General features: G+C 45.4%; 1 protein-coding gene across 1 annotated transcript in view; it reads right to left on the bottom strand.

Moving 5' to 3' along the window:
* LOC102874027 (NACHT, LRR and PYD domains-containing protein 9-like) overlaps positions 1–14,985 on the bottom strand; it is a 21,902-nt gene extending 6,917 nt beyond the window's left edge. Inside the window, exons 1-6 of the mRNA XM_006901850.1 lie at positions 14,706–14,985; positions 11,816–13,367; positions 6,628–6,786; positions 4,878–5,045; positions 3,670–3,840; positions 969–1,139 (exon numbers count right to left, since the gene is read on the bottom strand). Coding sequence (XP_006901912.1) covers positions 969–1,139; positions 3,670–3,840; positions 4,878–5,045; positions 6,628–6,786; positions 11,816–13,367; positions 14,706–14,985 — 2,501 coding nt within the window. The remainder of the gene's footprint in view (positions 1–968; positions 1,140–3,669; positions 3,841–4,877; positions 5,046–6,627; positions 6,787–11,815; positions 13,368–14,705) is intronic.
* Between the last annotated feature and the right edge of the window lie 4,990 nt (positions 14,986–19,975).

Raw genomic sequence — 19,975 nt, 5'->3', positions numbered from 1 at the left:
ATATATATGATCTCCATATATATAGATAGATATGATCTCCGTATATATCTAGATATGAGATCACTCTCTGTATATATATAGATACGTATATATAGATACGATCTCTTTAGGGGTGTGTGTGTGTGTGTATATATATATATATAAAATCTCTGTGTATATATATGATCTCTGCATGTATATAAATATGCATATACATACTCATGGGTGGTGCAAGTAGTTAAGTGTCTGTCTACTATCCACAAGATTGCAGGTTTGAACCCAAAGGTGCCTTCTAAGACAGGTCTGGTGGTCTTCTTTCTAAAAGTAACAGCCTTCTAACAGTTCCAGTCTGTACACGTGGTGTTCTTAGGAGAGGGTGAGCTACGGGTACCAAGCCGTCCAATTAGATGATACGTAACAACAACAATGAAGAGAAGTAAAGTCCTGGTGCATGACACAACACGGACGAACCTTGAAAACATTACGGTGACAAGAGGACAAATACTGCATCATCTCACCTCACACCAAACAGGCAAACACATGGAAACCAAACAAAGGGGGTGAGGATGGAAGTAGGTAGAAAGGGGGATGCTTTTGTGCAGAACATTGAGCTGATGTTCTCAGTGACAGAATGATTTGAAAAAAGTTGGGAAGAATGGGTGCACGACTTCAAGAGTGTAACCAATGCCACGTCAAACCTGGCGAGGTGTCTTCTGCTTATTATGTTAATTTCAACACACACACACACACACACACACACACACACACACACACGTGCCCATGCACTAGACATGAACTAGCAGAACCAGCAGACATTCCCCAAAGAACCAGGTAGATGGTACAGTTAAGTGTTTTTCTTCAAAAGACATTATTCTCTACTCACTCCTGGCCACCTCCCTCCCAGCTTCCCGTCCCTCTTCCTGCTGTCACATGACGCCAACATCCAAAAAGGAAACCTTGCTGCCCGAGCAGGTGATGATCAAGCCTACCATAGCTCCTGTAGCTGACAGTCCGGGCTCTTGAGGGCTTCACATAACGTTGCCACTCCTCGGTCAAGCAGGACGTTGAAGCTCAGACTCAGAAAGGTCAAGGATTTACTTTGCAACAGAGCTTCGGAGATGTAGCCACAGGGGATGTAGGACAGACAACAGTAATTCAATCTGTGAGAAGAAGCACACATACGTGCACAGGCAGCGTCAGTATACGTAACTTTCAAATATTGATGTGGCACCAAGCCGCGTGAGAACGTTTTAGAAGGATTCCTTATCATCTGCTGGCCCAGACGCCTCCTCCCGCCAGAGAGAGATTAAACCTTCTAGCAGCTGCACAAACACAGAATCAGGAATGTGGAATGTATTAAATTCTTGACTCCAGTTTCAACCGTCCAGCAACTGGGTGACTTTGGACAAGATTATACAGCTTATGACATTGTGTATTGATTGCTTAATGGGATGCACTGGGCAATAATACATTTTTCAAAGGCAGTTATTTTAACATTTAAATTTAAAGTAAATTGTGTTTTAAAATGTTGTTGTTATGTGCTGTTGAGTGGCCTGAGACTCAAAGAATCCCTATGTACAACAACCCTAAAACCTGCTCTGTCCTGTTCCAATCTCATTATCTCTGATAAACCTGCCCCCATTACCCCAGTCAATTGTTGTTATGTGCCGTCGAGTCGCTGGTGATTCATAGTGACCATATGTACAACAGCCCTAAACTCTGCTCTACTCTGTGTCAATAGCACGGTCTCCGACACGCCCAACCCGATTACCGCAGTCACGGAATCAATCCATCTCATAGAGGGTCTTCCTCTCCTAGGCTGTCCCTCCACCCTCCCAAGCATGACATACCTCTCCAAGGACCTGTCCCTCCTTACAACATGTCCAAAGTTTGTCAGACGGAGCTTCAGAAACCTTGCCTCCAAGAAGCTACCCGGTTTAACCCTCTCCAGGGTGAATCTGTTTGTTTTCTTAGCAGTCCATGGTACTCTCAATACTCTTCTCCAGCACCACAGCTCAAAGGTATCAATTCTTCTATCCTGTCCAACTCTCTAATGCTTAACAAGTGATTGCAAAGACCATGGGCTGTATCAGACACACCTTAGTCTCCAGAGTGCTCTTCAGTGCTTTGGAGAGGTCTCTAACTTCCCCATCATGATACATCTTCTAATTTCCTGGCTGTGGGTGTTGACTGTGGAGCCAAGCAAACTAAAGCTGTGAACAATCTCAATCTCTTCCCCATCCATCCTGATGCTGCCAACTGGTCTAGCGGTGAGAATCTTTGTCTTCTTGACATTGAGCTTCAATCCATACTGAAGGCTGCAGTCCTTGACCCTCTGCAGCAAGTGCTTCAGGTCCTCCTCAGTTTCAGCAAGCAGGGTTGTGAAAACTCTGATCTCAGTTCTACTCTAACATCCATGATTTAAGTAGTCAGGAGTCATTGAACTAACGACAACTTCAAAGTTCGTCCGTTCAAACACTCATGACTACTTCGTGTATGTTAGGGTAGAACTGAGATCATGGAGTTTTCAGCAGATGCTTGACTGGAAGCTGCTCCCCAGGTGCCTGTTCCACGTCACCTGGAGTTTAGTTGGCCTTGTAACTGTTTTGTTCGTCACTTGAGCATGCTAAGTCTTGTACCACCAAGGGATGCCAAAGTCCATTCAGCGATGAAATGAATTTTTGTTTGCTCCTCATCGCCAAACTGGCAAAGTATAAGAGACAAATGAAAAAGTAGCAAAAAGACAGAATACTGTGAGGTGCTGTCAACTCAGAGCCAAGTCATAATATCCTGATGTATAACACAATGAAACGTGGCCCGATCCACAGCCGACTTCACGAGCTCTCCTGGCATCAAGCCCACTGTGGCAATCAGGGCGTCAGTGCGGCTCGGTGAGAGTTTTCTTCTCGATTTTCTCAAGCACGATCTCCTTTTCTAGGGACTGGCTCCTTCTAACAACATACCCAAAGTAACTGGCACGATGTCTCCCAGTTCTCATCATGCTGTTGTTAAGTGCTGCTGAGTCGTAGAAAACTCAGCGACCCTTTGAACCAAAGACCTGACCACTCGTCTAACTTTGATCGTTTCTCCACATTCACAAGAGTTTCCGGAGGTGAGTTATTTCAGAAGTGGAGGCTCACCTTAAACTCCAAAATATTGCACATGGAATTCCACGTTTCTAACGAGAAGAAGGAATCCTTGAGTGGTGGCGAGTGGCTAACGTGACCAACTGCTTAACATAAGTTGGCAGTTTGAGTACATCCAGAAGCTTCTATCAAGAGAGGGCTGGGGATACACTTCAGAATATCAGTCAATAAACCCTTATGATTCTAGTGGTCCTGTCAGCAAACGATCATGGGGGTGGCTTAAGATAAAGACGTCTTCGGTTCTGCTGTGACGTGAGTCACTGTAAACTAGAGCTTGATGTAACAGATGCTAACAACAATGATTAGAGGTCTCCTACAAACGTCACGGCACGTCTATGGAGTGAAGTACGTGCGATGGCTCCGTTTTCTGGATTCGGCAGCTGAGGCACATAGAGATGGCCCCGTTCTGCCCGACTAGAGAGCCTGTGTCTTGCGTTGTTTTTTGCTGTCTTCCACAGAGAGCACCGGCTGGTCTTTTATGGGTGGATCTGCGGACACACTTACATTTTCTACCTCGGTGCAGACGTTTCCCCAGCCGACTTACAGCAGGATCTCCAGGGCACACTCGGGATGCTTCAGACCGTTACACAGCAGCCGGATGCCTTCGTCGTTCAGGGGGTTCTCCAGAAGGCTCAGATGCTTCAGTTTGTTATTGCAGATGAGGGCAGCGACGAGATCTTCACACGCGTCCTGTGTAATGTTGCAATTTCCCAACCTACACAGGACAGACGTATATAATGTGAGATTGGATGTCAAGCTTTCGAGGGCTTATGCAGGGCTGGTTACCACACTTCAAATTCTGTATCCACTTTACATTCTAGACCTTTTTATGGGTCTATTTTTAACATAATAAAACACATACACACACATATAAACACTTCGTACAGGAGTGGAGGGAAGAACTGGGGAATATAAGGTAAGGTGTTTAATAATGCAAAGTCAGTCATTGACTGGCACTGTTACTGCACCCAGCTGTTTACTAAAAAGTATGCAGTTTGTGCCCCTTAAGAGGCATCTTGGGAGAAAAGCCTGGCAATGGGATTCTGGAAAATAATCCACCGACAGCGGCCTGGAGCACAGCTTGGCTCTGCACAAGGCCTTAGACGAGATTCAACAACACCTGGTAGTTAAGGGCAGTGAGGAGATACTCTTGGGAGTACTGATGGTGTCGCGGGTAGGAGCTTGCCTGGCAATCCAAGGGTTATCAGTTCCACCCCACCAGCTGCTCGATCAGAGGACGACTGAATCAGCTTCATAAAACCCTCCAATGATGTTCTACTCTGTCTGCCTTGATGAATCACTGGGAGTCACCACCGACTCAGTGACCAGATCTGTGTGTTACTTTGATTTACTGACTCTAGCTTCTCCCTCTTTCCTAGGAGATCGGGAGGTCCTGACCTCAAAGTGAGAAATAGAGTTTGACAGCTGATCTCTAAGGAAGAAAATGGACACTGGAAAGGATGTTGGGAGAAAGTGGTCCTTGGAGTGACACAAATAAGTGAGCATTCAAGTAGACGGGTAATGGCTTGTAGCTCGAACACACTCAGTTTGTCTTGCAAGAAAGGCTGGTGGTTTGTTAAAAGGTACAGCCTTGAAAATCCTCTGGGGTAACTCTGCTGTACACACACACGAGGTTGGAAAGAGGTAGAAGGGATAAGACGGCAGCTAAGAGAAACACCCGTGGAGTGCGCGCGCGCGCACACACACACACACACACACACACACACACACACACACGATACCATGGCTTACATTAGCTGCTCGATATTACATTTCGGTTGCTTGAGGGTCTCACACAGCTGCCTGACCGCAGCGTGGCAGAGTCTCGTGCCGTGCAGACTCAGGTATTTCAGACTAGGGTGATGAAGAATCGTCTTGAAGAAGTCTGCGCCATCTCCGAGACCAGACACGAAATAAAACCTGCACGCAATAAAGAAATACTGACAGTCTTGTGTTGAGGCCCAAGTATAAAGCGAAAACGGCTCTTCAGTAAGTCCACCTGCCCTGCCCCGCTGCTCTCGCCCATACTCTCTTTCTCTCAGGTTAAAACTCACCCACCTTGTGAGAAACGCATCTAGTGAGAAACACCTGGTGAACTGTGCCTGAAAATCAGCCCTTGAAAATCCTCTGGCTCTCAGTTCTATTGTGACGCACAGGAGATCACTGTTGGATCAGTTATTGTGGCAAAGTCCAAAATAATCCTGACAATTACCGAAAGCTGATGCCCACCATGGAAACAGATCTGGACTAAAAAATATCTCATGGCCTTCATATTACCTGGACTTTATTATTTTCAAGTTCTTCTCTCACCCGTCCTTACTATCATCCCCCTTCCTTTCCCTGGGAAATGTCAACCATTAATCTTTTAACTCCCAAGTAAATGTTACCTACTAACTATCACGACTTCTCCCATTTACACTGTCCAACCACGATTTTATTTTATGTATCATTATGGATGGTGAAGAGATTGAGATTGTTAATAGTTTGAGTTTGCTTGGCTCCACAATCACCACTCTCGATACCAGCATCCAGGAAATCAAAAGACAAATTGCACTGGGCAAGTCAGCTGACAGGGACCTCTCCAGAGTACTGAAGAGCAATGATGTCAGGCTAGAGACTAAGGTGCGCCTGATCCAGGCCATAGTTTTCGCACTTGTGCGCTATGCATCAGAGAGCTGGACAGTGACTAGGAATGATAGAAAGAATTGATGCCTTTGAGCTGTGGTGTTGAAGAAGAGTGTTGAATATATCATGGACTGCTAGGAGAACATGCAGGTTCATCCTAAAGAGGGTGAAACCAGGCTGCTCCTTGGAGTCAAGGATTCTGAAGCTTCGTCTGACATACTTTGGGCATGTTGCAAGGAGGAACCAGTCCTTGGAGATGGATGTCATGTTTGGGAAGGTGAAGGGACAGCACAGGAGAGGAAGACCCTCGATGAGATGGACTGATTCAGTGATTGGGGTGATGGGGGTAGGTTTGTCAGAGAGTGAGGTTGGCACAAGACCGAGCAGGGTTTAGGGCTCTTGTGCATAGGATTGCTACGAGCCTCAGGTGACTCGATGGCACATAACAACATTCCGTTGTATGGAGGCTTTGGAGGGCAAGTGGCAGAATTCTCATTGCATTCTGGCAAATCTGATTTTATTCTCACCTGCTGACCTCATGCACAGACACCACTTACGCTGCTATGACGCATTGTTCCAGCACCGCCTCCGGGACAACATGGACCAGGAAGAAAGATTCAGCGATCTACATCTGAAAACTCAAGCAAGAGCTCTTCTGTGAGTTGTGCTGGACCGACCTAGGCTTGGTCAGGGGGCCAGCAAAGAACACAAGGCTTGCTGCTTTAATCGTGCTTGAGAAAGGGAGTGACTCCCAAACCACTCAGAACAAGATGGGGTTTGCGCGTTGACGTGCTTTGGCTTTTCACCCAGAGGTTGGGAAAGCGAGGACGAGTTGTGAATTCTAAGGGTCGGAGGAAAACTTAGCAGTCCAACTTACACAATCCGCTGGAGGTCACTAAAGGGCGGAGCCATCGCTCTGGACAGAATGGCGAGCGAGTCGTTGTTGAGGCACGTGTTGATCAGCTCAAACGCTTTCAAGTTCTTGTTGTATCTGAACACCAAGCATAAGTTCCCCCAAAGGGTGATCCTGTCCGTCCTGTGGAAGGATAAAAACAATATCATTTTGCAGGGGCCTTATTCAGCCTAAGCCCTTGTCAAAATAAGCAGAATATTATTCCAAGCCCACTTAATAATGCTTCTGAGAAACCTCTACTTAGAACAGGAGGCAGTTCTCAGAAGAGAGCAAAGAAAACACTGCGTGGTTCAAAATCGGGAAGGGTGTACACTAGGGATGTGTCCTCTCTACCTTTTCAATCTATATGCAGAACAGATTATCCAGGAGGGTGGGCTCTAGGAAGAGAAATGTGGCATCAGGATTGGAGGAAGACTCATCAGCAATTTGTGTTAGACAGATGACAACTCTGTTTGCTGAAACTGAGGAGGACCTGAAGGACTTCCTGCAGAAGGACAAGGACTTCAGCCTTCAATATGGATTGAAGCTTAATAACAAGAAAACAAGGATTCTCACCACCGGGCCAATTGGTAACATTATGACAGAAGAGATTGAGACTGTTAAAGCTTTAGTTTGCTTGGCTTCACAATCACCACTCTTGGTACTAGCAACCAAGAAATCAAAAGATGAATTGTTTTGGGAAAGTCTGCTGTCAAGGGACCTTCCCAGAGTATTGAAGAGCAATGAAGTCAGTCTGGAGACTAAGGTGCGCCAGATCCAGGCCATAGTCTTCACTATTACTTGCTATGTGTCAGAAAACTAGACAGTGAGTAGGGATGACAGAAGAATTGATGCCTTTGAGCTTTGGTGCTGGAAAGAGTGTTGAATTTAATAAGAACTGCTAGGAGAACAAACAAGATCATCCTGGAGAAGATGAAGCCAGGCTGCTCCTTGGAGGCAAGGATTCTGAAGCTCCGCCTGACATACTTTAGACATGTTGCAAGGTGGGACCAGTCCTTGGAGAGGGACGTCATGCTTGGGAGGGTGGAGGGACAGCACAGGAGAGGAAGACACTCAATGAGATGGATTGACTCAGTGATTGGGGTGGTGGGGGTAAATGTTTCAGAGACAATAAGGTTGGCACAGGCTAGAGCAGGGTTCAGAGATGTTGTACATAGGGTCGCTAAGAGTCGCAAGCGACTTGACAGCACATAACAACCAACTCAAAGCAGATCACACTAGCTCTGAAGAGTTACATGTTGAGTCAGGTCGACTGAAAAAGAGGTTAAGAATGTGGCCTCAGGAAAATCCAATGCTCATTGGAATGCAATTCTGATAGAACCACCCACTGGCTAGTGACTTCGAGCAAGAGTGCCAATCTTATTTTAGGTAAGAATAAACTGGCTACTGTGGAGTCAAGGGTGACCCCCCGAGTGTCAGAGTAGAACTGTGCTCCACAGGATTTCAGGGGCTTCTTTTTGGAAGTTGCCTATCAAGTCTTTCTTCCTACGGATCTCCTAGTGGCCTTGAACTGCCAATCTTCGTCTTTTAGCGTATAACTGCTCAACTATTTAAAACACCAAGGGGCCAGGGAGAATATTTTATTGATATGAGATTAAGAATTATACTCACTTTGAGAGACTGCCAAATACAGCCAGAAATGCACAATCTGGAGAGAATAAAATTAATGACTGGGACCTTGTAACAATGAAATTCCACTGCTCATCAAAACCTTTTCTCTCAAGTGAGTAAAAAGAAAACCTACTGACTGGGGAGGGGAAGCATTTGACAATACCATTTTAGACAAAGGTCTCGTATCAAAAGTTTACAGACTCCTACAGCACCTCCATAAGAAATAGACCGACAACACTATTACAAAATGGGCAAAAGACACGGAAAGAATTCTCACAAAGGAAGATATTTGGGTGACCCACAAATAGAAGAAATGCTCAAATTCACTGGTAATAAGAGAGATGCAAATAAAAAAGCACAATGAGATACTATCTCCTGCCAGTAGCAGTGGCAAAGTTTAACAGCAAGTAATAAATGTTGGAGAGGAAGTGGAGAGATAGAAACTCATACACTGTTGGGTGAGATTGTAAAATGGCGCAACCACTCTGGAAGGCAGTAGGAGATTTGTAGACAATGTTCACAGCAGTGGTATTCACCATCGCAAGAACATGGAAACAGCCCAAATGTCCAAATAATCTAATGGACTGAGAAATTATGGTGTATTCGCATGATGGAATACTACGCAGCATGCAGGAGCCATGATTTTGAAAATCACTACCTAAATTAGGAGGGACTGGAGAGCATTACGCTAAGTGAACTAACTCTGTCATAAGGACACATAGGTATTTGTATAAATAAATTATTGTAGAAATAGATAACTAGTGAAATGTGTATGAGAATCCAAGGGGGGAGGTAGGAACATAGGGGTGTGGATCAGTGGGGTGGTGGGGTGGTGGTAATTATAGGATCACACAATTTGATGGGGGGATAGAGGGGCAGGTAAAGGAAATAGGAAAGATCTGGTGTGAAAAACAATGGATGCAAACTTTGTAAGTAAACCAGTATTTTTTAAAAAATCTTATTTTTTAAAAAAAGTATTATACTCACTTAGGAAAAAAAAAATCAAGGGCTTACTAGAGCCCCATTAAAAAGAGTTAATATTTATAACAGAACTTTAAACTCCTGTGGAAAGCAGACCTCCTGGACCCATTAAGAGTCCTCAAACGTAATGATTAGAAATAATCATTGAACCTTGTACCAAAATTATCCCATAAACACTATCGTTAAATCAAAGAGTATAAGTCCATCAGTGAAGAGTTTTTACCTAAAGGATAGTGCTGTTATGAAGAATTATCTATGAATATAAATGGATCAAAAAAGGAATCTGGGGGAGCTCTGGTGGCCTAGTGGCAAGAAGCTGCAACTACAATCCCAGAGGTGCACGGTTCGAATCCACCAGATGCTCTGCCGGGGAAGGAGGGGCAATCTCCTCCTGTACCAATCAGATCTGATTTGACGGTAGATGCACACAAAAATAATAATTAAAAAAAAAGAAAAAAATTTTAAAAAAGGAATCTAAAGCACACAAAAACATCAAGGGCAAGGAACCAATTTAACGATGTTGAAACAATACGGGTTAAAAAAGGTAGTGGAGACACAATGGGAAGTATATAGTTAGGGTTATTGAAATATTTATGTAGAAATTATGAATACATTTGTTACATGATTTATTCTTGCCATCAAAAGAAAAAATAAAAATAGTTAAATGCATGGATGATTGATTGCACAAACAATATACTTTGTAAACTTTCATTCCAAATAAAAGGAAAAAGAGTGAATATTTAGTGATTCCCTGAAAGAGCAGGGGGGAAAATAGCATTCTCCAAAAAGCATTCTCCTAGAAGGTGGTATGCTTTTGAGAGCTAAAACATGACCGGGTCGTGTAAACCTAAAGGCTGTGGTAGAAAACCACAATCAAGGTATCTATAAAATCTTGATTTTTGTATGCTGCACCATCAAGTCAGAATAGATCCATAGGTGACCCTCCAGTGGGTTGTCGAGGCAGTTAATCTCCCAGGAAGAGAGTGCCTATCCTCTTCCATGGAGCAGCTCGTGAATTCAAACCACGTGCCTTCAGCATTGCAGCACCGCTTCCTGCCATGAGGCCACCAGAGCCTCCGTCTGGATAAAGACGGCAAAATTTAAGAAACGGAGATGCTATCCATAATGTAACTACCAATTGCTAGCATTAGAGCTTCGTATCAACAACAAGGGTAAAGGAAGTCTGGAAATTAAGATATGTTGCATTGGGGCACTCTATCGTCAAGGACCTCTCGAAAACATTAAAGAGCAATGATGTCAGCTTAAAGATTAAGGTGTGGCTGATCCAAGCCCCAGGCTTTTCCTTCCTATGCAATGACGTCCTATGCATCAGAAAGGTGGACAATGAATAAGGCTGTCAGAAGAATTGATACCTTTCCATGAAGGTGCTGGAGAAGAGTACTGAACGCCAAGTTGGGATCATGGACTTCCAAAAGAACAAACAAATCTACCTTGGGTGCTCTTTAGAGGAAGGAAGGTGACATTTTCATCTCTCATCCCATGGTTATGTTAGGAGGGTGAGTCCTTGGGAAAGGTCTCACGCTGCGAGTGGTGGAAAATCAGGAAGGAAAGACCCTCTGCCAGGGGGCCTGATACAGTACGGACCAAGGGCTCGGGCTTATCAGATAGTGCGGATGGAGGTGGACAGCGCAGCTGGGACGTGCTATTCATCGGGTTATTGGGTTGATCACAGTTGAGTTAACTCTATGGCACTTAACAAACAGTAGGGCTCAAAACAGTTTACTTGACAGCTACATCCATCCTGCTACACACAGAGACGTAAGAATCAAGAAGATATGGTGCAGCCACTGCGGAAGGCGGTGTGGCACTTTCTCAAAAAGTTGCGAATAGAAATACCACTGGACCCAGCAATTCTACTATGGGAATTTTCCCTAAAGAAACCATAACCGCCACCCAAGCAGATAAATGCACACCCATGTTTGTCACAGCTTTGTTCAAGATAGCAAGGAGTTGGAAACAACCTAAGTGCCATCCACAAACAAATAGCTAGAGAAGCTGTGGTATGTTCACACAATGGAATATTATACTGCAATGAAAAACAAGGAACTCATGAAATATTTTACCAAATGGGTGACCCTGGAGGACGTTATGCTGAGTGAAATATCTCAGTCACGAAAGGACAAATGTTGCATAGTGTCACTGTTGTAAAACGAGAATGACAGGGATTGAGGAAAGACTGAGAAAGAGGTGATAAACAGTGTATTTTGCATTGAAACTAATGAGGGAGAGAACTGTTTAAAAGGGATATGTGATTAGGTATTATTGTCATATTATTGTCATGACAGGAGTCCAGAAGGAAGGCTCCACAGTGGCATGGACCTGGGGGGAGGGTTTGTAAAACAATGAAAGAATTTTTCTTTTACTTTTCGAAGAGAAGAGCAAACTGGTGGTGGTGGGAAGGCTGGGCAGAGAGCAAAGAGCAACAATGAATGAGTGAAAATCCAAAGTCTATGTAAACTTCCATTAAAATTCATGAAAAAAGAATTGGAATGGGCAAAAATGGTAGAAGAGGACGCAGAAAGTTAAAATGAGTACTCACATTGAGCTTTCACAGGACCCAGCGGTATCCGAAAAGACATTTTCTAAACACAGCGTGAGTTTCTGCAAATTTTGGCAATGTGGTAGACAGTAGGAAGCGATCATTAACTCCACTGTGTATTCGATATGGATAGCAATTTCTCCAAAAATATCCATTGCTTGCATTACAAATCCTTTTTCCTGGGTTTCAAACAGACCATTGAACAATTCCTGGAAATCCAATTCTTCCTCTGCAAATTTGTACCGTTGCAGACTTTTTATACACCGCATTATTTCTTGTGAGAGTTGGACGTTCGCAGACATCCCCAGAATGTTGTTGATTTTTTCTGCTGAAAGCCCAAACACGAACAACCTCGTCTGGATTAAGTTGCTTTCAACTCGCCAGAGCCCAGTGAATATCAGCTTGTTGATGCAACCGATGGCTGGGTTATAGCTGTCGCTGGGTTCTTTCAGTAAATAAAACAGAGCCGCACAGAAATCCTGGATCTTTCGATGGATGAAAGTAATGCAGTCCCCGTTCCTTCGCAGAAGACTCACGCCTGACCAAGCCAATACGAAAGACTCGGGGACCCCATGCCTCCTGAAGTCCTTCAGGCTGAAGCGAGTGTTCTGAGTCCACACTCCCTCCGCAGCCAGGCGGCACAGACCTTTCACCTGAAGTATGTTCCGCTTCTGTGAAAAAGTCTTACTCCCTGCTTTCACGGTGTTGATGAAAAAGGTTGCAAACAAGGCCGTCCTTCTCTGGTAAGTGATGTGAAGATCTTCCCCCCTGGCCAGCTGCCATTTGAGACAAGAACAGATCAGCTGACACAAAAGTGGATTTTGACATAGAGCCAACAGAGCTCGGTTGCCTTTGACAAAATCGAAAGCGGCTCCGGCTTTCTTTGTCTCGGGGAAAAAATAGGAAAAGTACTTCTTGATGTCGAAAATGGTCAAGCTTGAGACGAAGAGCGATTTGGGGTGCTGCAATAGAAAACCGTGTCTTTTCACATTGTCCGGCTCCAAGGCGATCAGCAGAGAGGCGCCTGGAAGCAGTTTCTTCTGCAGCAAACTACTCAAAAGGATGTCTACTGGGAGCGGCTGCGTCCAGTCATCGCACGTGAAGTCCCCGGTCAAGTCACAGTTGAGCTCCTCCAGGTCGTCCAAGATGAACAGGATCTCCTGGGGCTGGGAAAGGATGTTGTCAATGGACTCTGAAGTCTCGGGCCAGTCTCTGGAGAACAGCTCCACCAAGCTCGTCTCTGCGACAGCGTTCAGCTCACGACCGCTGAAGAAGAAGACAAAGGTGAATCTGTCCTTGCAGAAGCTGCCCTCTGTCCATTCCAACATGGTTTTTCTCAAAAAGGTGCTTTTCCCAGTTCCTTCCGAGCCTCTTAGCAGCACTGTGACGGGCTCGCCTTGTGTCTCGTTCAAAGAGTAAACCTTTCTCAGCTCTTCAGACGCTTTCTTTATGGTTTCTTCGTAGAAAGCGTCAGGGACTGGGAGGCAAACCTCGTTTTCCCATATTAGCTGAAATTTTTTCCGCATGTGCTTTTTGTATGGGTTTAGGTTACCTGAGCCAATGAGGGCAGAAAAGAAAACATTAAAAAGACGCAGGCATTTTTCAAAAGACTTCTTGAAACTACCCCCTCAACAACAGCCAAAAACCCACCACTGCTATGAACAGATGTACAGAGACTAATCTGATGCTGGGTGACTAGATGAATTAATTTAATTAAAAAAAAAACCCTAACCAATTAATTAGACTAAACCAGGTTGATATCAAGTCTCATACGACATATGGTGACCCCACGTGTGTCCAGGTAGAAACAACTTGTCCACAAGAAGTCCGTGGCTACAACCTTTCAGAAGCGGAATCCAAGGCTTTTGTTGGCTGGGCTGCTGGATACACTTGCACAACTAGGGTTTTGTTTTGTTTTTTTTACAACCAGGGTTTTGATTATCAATATCTTGACTGGCAGCTGAGTATATTAACCGTGGGGCCGCCCTGGCATTTCACTTAGAACAGCAGCCTTCCTTAAATAATAGGCCTGGCAGCTCCTGACTCAAACGGAAATTTTTCTTTTTTTCCCCCAAGAGGCAAAGAGTACAAAAGTATGGCTATTGGGGAATTGCATATTAAATTGGAATGGGATGGTGTTATCTTCTCAGTAGAGAAGCCGTGTCTATGGGGTTGCTTTGAGTTTGGTTTTTTTTTCCCAATCTGGTTTTTGTTTTCTGCTGATTTGAGTGAATGTTTATGAAGATATCGGGGTTTCTCCACTCAATGATTGGTACACGTGCATAATGTGAACTACAGTGCCTGGAAAGAAAGACATCTAAGGAAGAATGGGTTTGGTGGAACAACAGTCAAGTATTTGGTTGTTCACCCCAAGTTTGGCGAGCCCAAAGTTGTCTCCGAGCAAGGATCTGGTGATGTGGACAGCAGCCAGGGAAATGCTCTGTGGCATCTCTTTGTCTCACGGAGCGACCATTAGTTGCTATCTTGTTGATACCTAGCAATGAGTGGCGCGTGCAGTTCCTTATACATGTTAGGTCAAATGAATGGACACCTCCAGTGATGGAATGCCCATTCACAAGACTTTGGGAGGCAAACAATCACTTCCCAGTCAGCTCCTTAAATCAAAGCGACTCATTCAGGACCAGAACCATGGGCAGACACTGTTTTTGAGCGAAGAGTTGGGGGTCACAACACCACCAACCCCAAGCCCATTGCTAGGCCATGTATGATAATCAGAGACAGTGCACAACTCTTTAGCCATGTCTAAGACCTCCACTGGCCAAAGGGGACACATATTGAACCGTGGGTGCCCATCGTCACCTTTCTTAACAGAAGCTTCTCGCAAACCAACCTTCCCACACGGGTTCCCACCCCAACATCACACACTCACATTTTATCTCTTTCTGAGCTTTCTTCCAGAGGTCTGTCCTTTGGAGCTGTTGAAAAATACTGAGTGTCACCTCCCACACCTGCTTCTCTGTGTAGAATTTGCCCAGCAACTTCACAAGATCTTCTCTTGACGCCCTCTTCAGTTCAGTCCAGGGGATGGACTTGAGTTCATGTTTCAGAGGTTCTTGCTTGAGAAGTTCCTTAAATTTCCAGAACTCGTCCTTTTTAAGCTCCTCCAGATACCACAATAAGCCAAAGTCAGAAAAAAATGATTCAGCCATCTTTTTTTTTTAGAATGGTATGTTCAGAATTCTCAGGAGGAAGAGGAAAAAAATCTTACAAGGAGCAAATATGACCTATGGACACAAAGAAACAATTATAAAGTTAACTATTAAGAGTGTAAAGTAAAACAACTATGAGATATCATCTCACCCCAGTCAAAATAGCAAAATTTAACAGAACAGCAAGCAACAAATGCTGGCGAGGTTGTGGAGAAACTGGAACCCTTATTCACTGTTGGTGGGAGTGTAAAATGCTGCAACCACTGTGGAAAGCAATATGACGCTGTCTCAAAAAGTTGCAAATAGAGATACCATTTGACCCAGCAATTCCACTACTGGGAATATACCCCAAAGAGACCATAACAGACATCCAAGCAGATATATGCACACCCATGTTTATTGCAGCTTTGTTCACAATAGCAAAGAGCTGGAAACAACCTAAGTGCCCATCAACAAACGAATGGATAGAGAAGCTGTGGTATATTCACACAATGGAATACTACACAGCAGTGAAAAACAAGGAACTCAAGAAATATTATACAAAATGGGTGACCCTGGAGGACATTACGCTGAGTGAAATCTCTCAGTCACAAAAGGACAAATATTGCATAGGGCCACTGTTGTAAAATGGGACTGACATCAGAGTTGGGGGGAAACTAAGAGGGTATAAATAATGTATACTGCATTGAAACAGATGAGGGGGAGAACTGTTTAGAAAGGACATATGAATGGGTTTTCTTGTCATTACACATGTCCAGAAAGTGGACTTGGGGGGAGGGATTGCATAACAATGAAAGAGGTTTTTTTTCTTTCCTTTTCAAGGACAACAGTGAATTGGGGAAGGAGGAGGGGGTGGACAGGGAGAAAAGTGCAGCAATAAATGACTGGAAACCCTAAGTCTCCGTAAACTTTCATTAAAATTAATAAAAAGAAAAAAAAAACAATGGGACTGACATAGGAGTTGGAGGGGAGACTGAGAAAGATGGGATGAATTATGTATACTGCATTGAAACAGATGAGAGAGAGAACTGTTTAAAAGGGATCTGTGATTAGAGATTATTGTCATGACAGGAGTCCAGAACGAAGGCTGCACAGTGGAGTGGACTTGAGGGGAGGGATCGTCTAACAAGAAAAGAATTTCTATTTTACCTTTCAAAGAGAAGGGCATACTGGAGAGGAGGGGTGGGCAAGGAGAAAAGTGCAGCAGTGAATGAATGGAAATCCAGTATCTCTAAATTTTCATGAAAATAATAATAATAATATAGAAGAAGAAGATATTATATCTAATTGTTTCACAACTGCCCAGAAGATCCAATCTTTCAAATAATGCGCTGAGTATTATTTTGCACAAAGAGAGTGAAAGTTGATGAAAACACTTCTTGACAACTGGCTCTGACTTGATGGTAGGAAGAAGACACTCTGCAAGGATGAAGGGCAGCCCCCAAGGAGCACGGTGGTGCGGTAGTGAATCACATGACTGCGAACGGGAAGGTCATTGGGTCAAACTTGGCCTCTTGGTGAGAGACAGATTACAGCCTTTGGGATTTTAGGGGGCGGGCAGTTCTCCTCGTCCACTTGAGCCAGCTCTGCATCGCCAGTTAGCATGACAGCAATGGCTTTGGCCTGGTCTGCTAACGCAAACTGTTAAATGTTTGCCTAGTGGCAAGAAGGTGTACTGCAATCCCAGAGGTGCACGGTTCAAATCCACCAGGTGCTCTGCTGGAGAAGGAGGAACAATGTCCTCCTGTACCAGTCAGATCTCATTTGATGGTATACACACACACAAAAAATAATAACATTTTAAAAAAATGTTTGACTATTAGCCGAAAGGTTGGTGGTTCTGACCCCCTTACAGATACTTTAAAGCCTTGGTGATTTTTTTTTTTTAATTTGCCACAGAAAACTCTGAATGGCTCTACTTTGATACCACCAGGTCTTGTTCCTGAGGGGCCACTGGGTAGACTGAAACATTCAACTTTCAGTTAACAGCTGAATGAATGAACTGATTGAACCACTGTCAAGGATGGAATTGTGTGTCCCCAGAATACATGTTTATAATATACTGTGGGAACTATAGAATAAACTCCTTTGATCTGATAAACCAAACAAGTGTAGGAAGATTAGGGAGAGTATAGCTTCTCCTAATCCTATGAGAGACCGAGTCCCCCAACGACCTGTAATACATTTTAGCTCACTGGAGAGAAAAGGAGAAGTGGTGAGCCAAAGTGAGCAGGGAGTGAGGGGGTTCTTAGCACCACGCAGAAAGAATTACCAGGAGTGGGGTGCACAGCTTTAGATCCAGGTCCCCTGGACCACGAAGCTCTTTGACAGAGGAAGGCCAGAATCAGGCCTATGGAGAGTGAAGGCAACCGGGACCGAGCTCCACGACAGAGACCCAGACAGACAGACAGACAGACAGACACACTGAGAGGGATACACAAGACACAGAGAAACATACAGACCCAGATAGAGTAACACACAGTCAGCCAGTGAGTGTTATCACCTGGAGTTCCATGTACTGGAGGTAAGATGATGCCTCCTTTGCTGGGAACCAAGGGGGACCCTGTGTAATCTGGTCGACCACCCTTTTTTACAGGCTTCTGGGTTTCCATTAACAGGAAGAAAGAGCTGTAAAGGCCTAGCCCTCTCCACCTGTTCCCACAGCCTCAGACTGCTTGACCTGAGATTGTTGTTGTTGTGTGCGGTCTAGTCTCTTCTGACATGTAGCAACGTGATAAAGGGGAACGACCCCCATGATCGTCTTAACTGAAATCACCATGTGTTTCTCCTGCGGGGCCTCTGGGTGGGCTAACAGCTGAGCTCTGACCCCACAGGACTCCTACTTGGACCAAAACATAGTCGGCAGACGCCGAGTTCCCTGCGGCCTTTTTAAACACCGACTTCTCATTTCTCACACTGCTGTTCGGATAGCCTCATTTCTGTCTGCCAACACCTCGCCAGCTTTTGTCGATTGCCTTGGCTCCTTTGTGCAGATTTTATCATCTGGGTCATTCTAGGAGTCCCCGAGAGGCACTGTTAGGCTACTAATTGAAAGGTTTACGGTTCAAGTACATCCAGAGGTGCCGCCTAGGAAAAAAAGCCCCAGAGTACAGTTCTTCTGATTTGACACATACAGAGTCATCAGGAATCAATCAACTCCATGGCAAGTGTTCTTGGATTGTCTCACTCTATAAATAGTCCCAGGATCATAGAGTCTAAGTGCTAGACCCAAAGTCACTGACACGCCACTGGGGAGCCCTGTGGGTTCACTGTGTGAAGGATTAGGTGGCTAACCCCTGGAGGTCAGCAGTTCAAATCCAGCAGCAACGCTTAGGAAGAAAGAGAGGCCAGCAGTCCACCCCATCCCCTAGGACAAGATTCCCAGCCGGGAAGCAGGTGGGAGGGCGCTCTGGGTCGGACCCACTCTACAATAGTGAGTGGGTTTAGGAGGACTGATGACTGCCTGCAACTTCTAGATGGTGAATCATTTTAACGCCAATTAGTCAGAGCACCACGCTCCAATGCCGTTCCATTTTACCTTTCTCTTTCGGGTTAAATTTTCTATCGTTCACAACCATTCTAAAAAGACTTGTCAAGAAAACCTTGGGTGAAATGGTTGCATCATTTCTGCGGCACAGGTGGGCTTTTATAAGAGCTCTTTATACCTGTGGGAGGGAGTATAACCGACCCGCAGACCTTAAAGGCTTTGTGGGAGCAGGGTCAAAGGGTGCTTCACCCCCACAGGAGAGGCTGGTGGGTCTGAACCCATAAAATTTCAAGTAGTGTAACCCCTGTATCTCCCCCACGATCCCAGGAGGTGAAGGGAGCCTCCACAGCCTGACAGAGCCCCAAGCTCTCTCTTCTCAACTCAAAGTGCCTCCTAGCTGACCCTCCAGTGGGGATTCAGAGGCTGGAAACGTCACAGGAGGAGACCGCCATCCTTCCCCCACGAGGCAGCTGGTGGCTTTGAACCACCCGCCTTTGGCTTGGCAGCACCAGTCCTCACTAGGCCCCCCGAGTCCCCTCTCACTCCCACAGCCGTCTGAATCTAGAGTGGGAAAGCACGGTGGCCACAGAAGAAGAATCGGTTGCACAAGGGCTCTGCCAAGCTCAATCTTGACCAAAACCCAGACGGAACTGCACTCTTTCTACTTCTCCCCGTCCTATAACTTGTCACGAGCATCGAGGGGGACGTGAAAGAAAGAAAGGCATCAGCGAGAAGACTTGCTCACCCAATCTGGCCCCCTTTTCCTCCAGGAAGGGGTAGCTGTGGATGCCAGGGCTACAAAGACTGGAAGGCCTTGATTGGTGCCAAGTTTCTTCCTTTATTCTGACCGGCAAGGCTCCTGACGACTAGTGGAAGCGGGCAATGTGAAACTGCTTAACCTTGATTTCTTTTCTGTCCTCAGGTGTAAACGATCTCCCTTCAGGCCTTGCTGGAAGCGTCCATCGGGGCCACGCTGCTGCTGGTGTCAAGAATGGGGAGCTCTGACAGTGCTCCCTCTGATCCCCCAGCTGCTCTGTGGGAGAAGGATGGGCGGTCTCCTCCCGTGAGATTTACTGCCTCTGAAAACCCGCTGGAGCGTCAGCTAGGGGTCGGTTCCGACTGGCACTCAACAGCAACAACTATATTCATTGCAAAGGAGGCCAAGTGAATAAGGAGCTGTGCTGCCAACCCGAAGGCGAGCAATTCAAAGCCTACCTACCTCCCAGTTCTCGGGTGAAAGAGGGCCAACCTCCTCCCACACGAATTACAGCCTCTGAAAACCTGCGAGAGGCTCGGCTACGAGCTAGCTGCGACTGTACAGCACAGAGTGTGTGAGAGGATAGTACTTACCCGAGGGCGTCTGCTAACAACCTTACCTACTCCCCACAGCCAGTAAGAATCCAGCAGACCGTACCACGGCTGCGGTCCGGCTGGGAGTCCCAAAGCAGTCCGGTGTGCCGGAGCAGAACGGAGCTGGACAGGATTTTCAGTGGCTGGGAAAGA

The sequence above is a fragment of the Elephantulus edwardii genome, unplaced genomic scaffold (assembly GCF_000299155.1).
Source record: "Elephantulus edwardii isolate Elephantulus edwardi_28Jun2011 unplaced genomic scaffold, EleEdw1.0 scaffold00348, whole genome shotgun sequence".
NCBI classification, from domain to species: Eukaryota; Metazoa; Chordata; class Mammalia; order Macroscelidea; family Macroscelididae; genus Elephantulus; species Elephantulus edwardii.
Note: the sequence above shows the minus strand (reverse complement) of the source record. Positions and strands in the feature narration are given on the sequence as shown.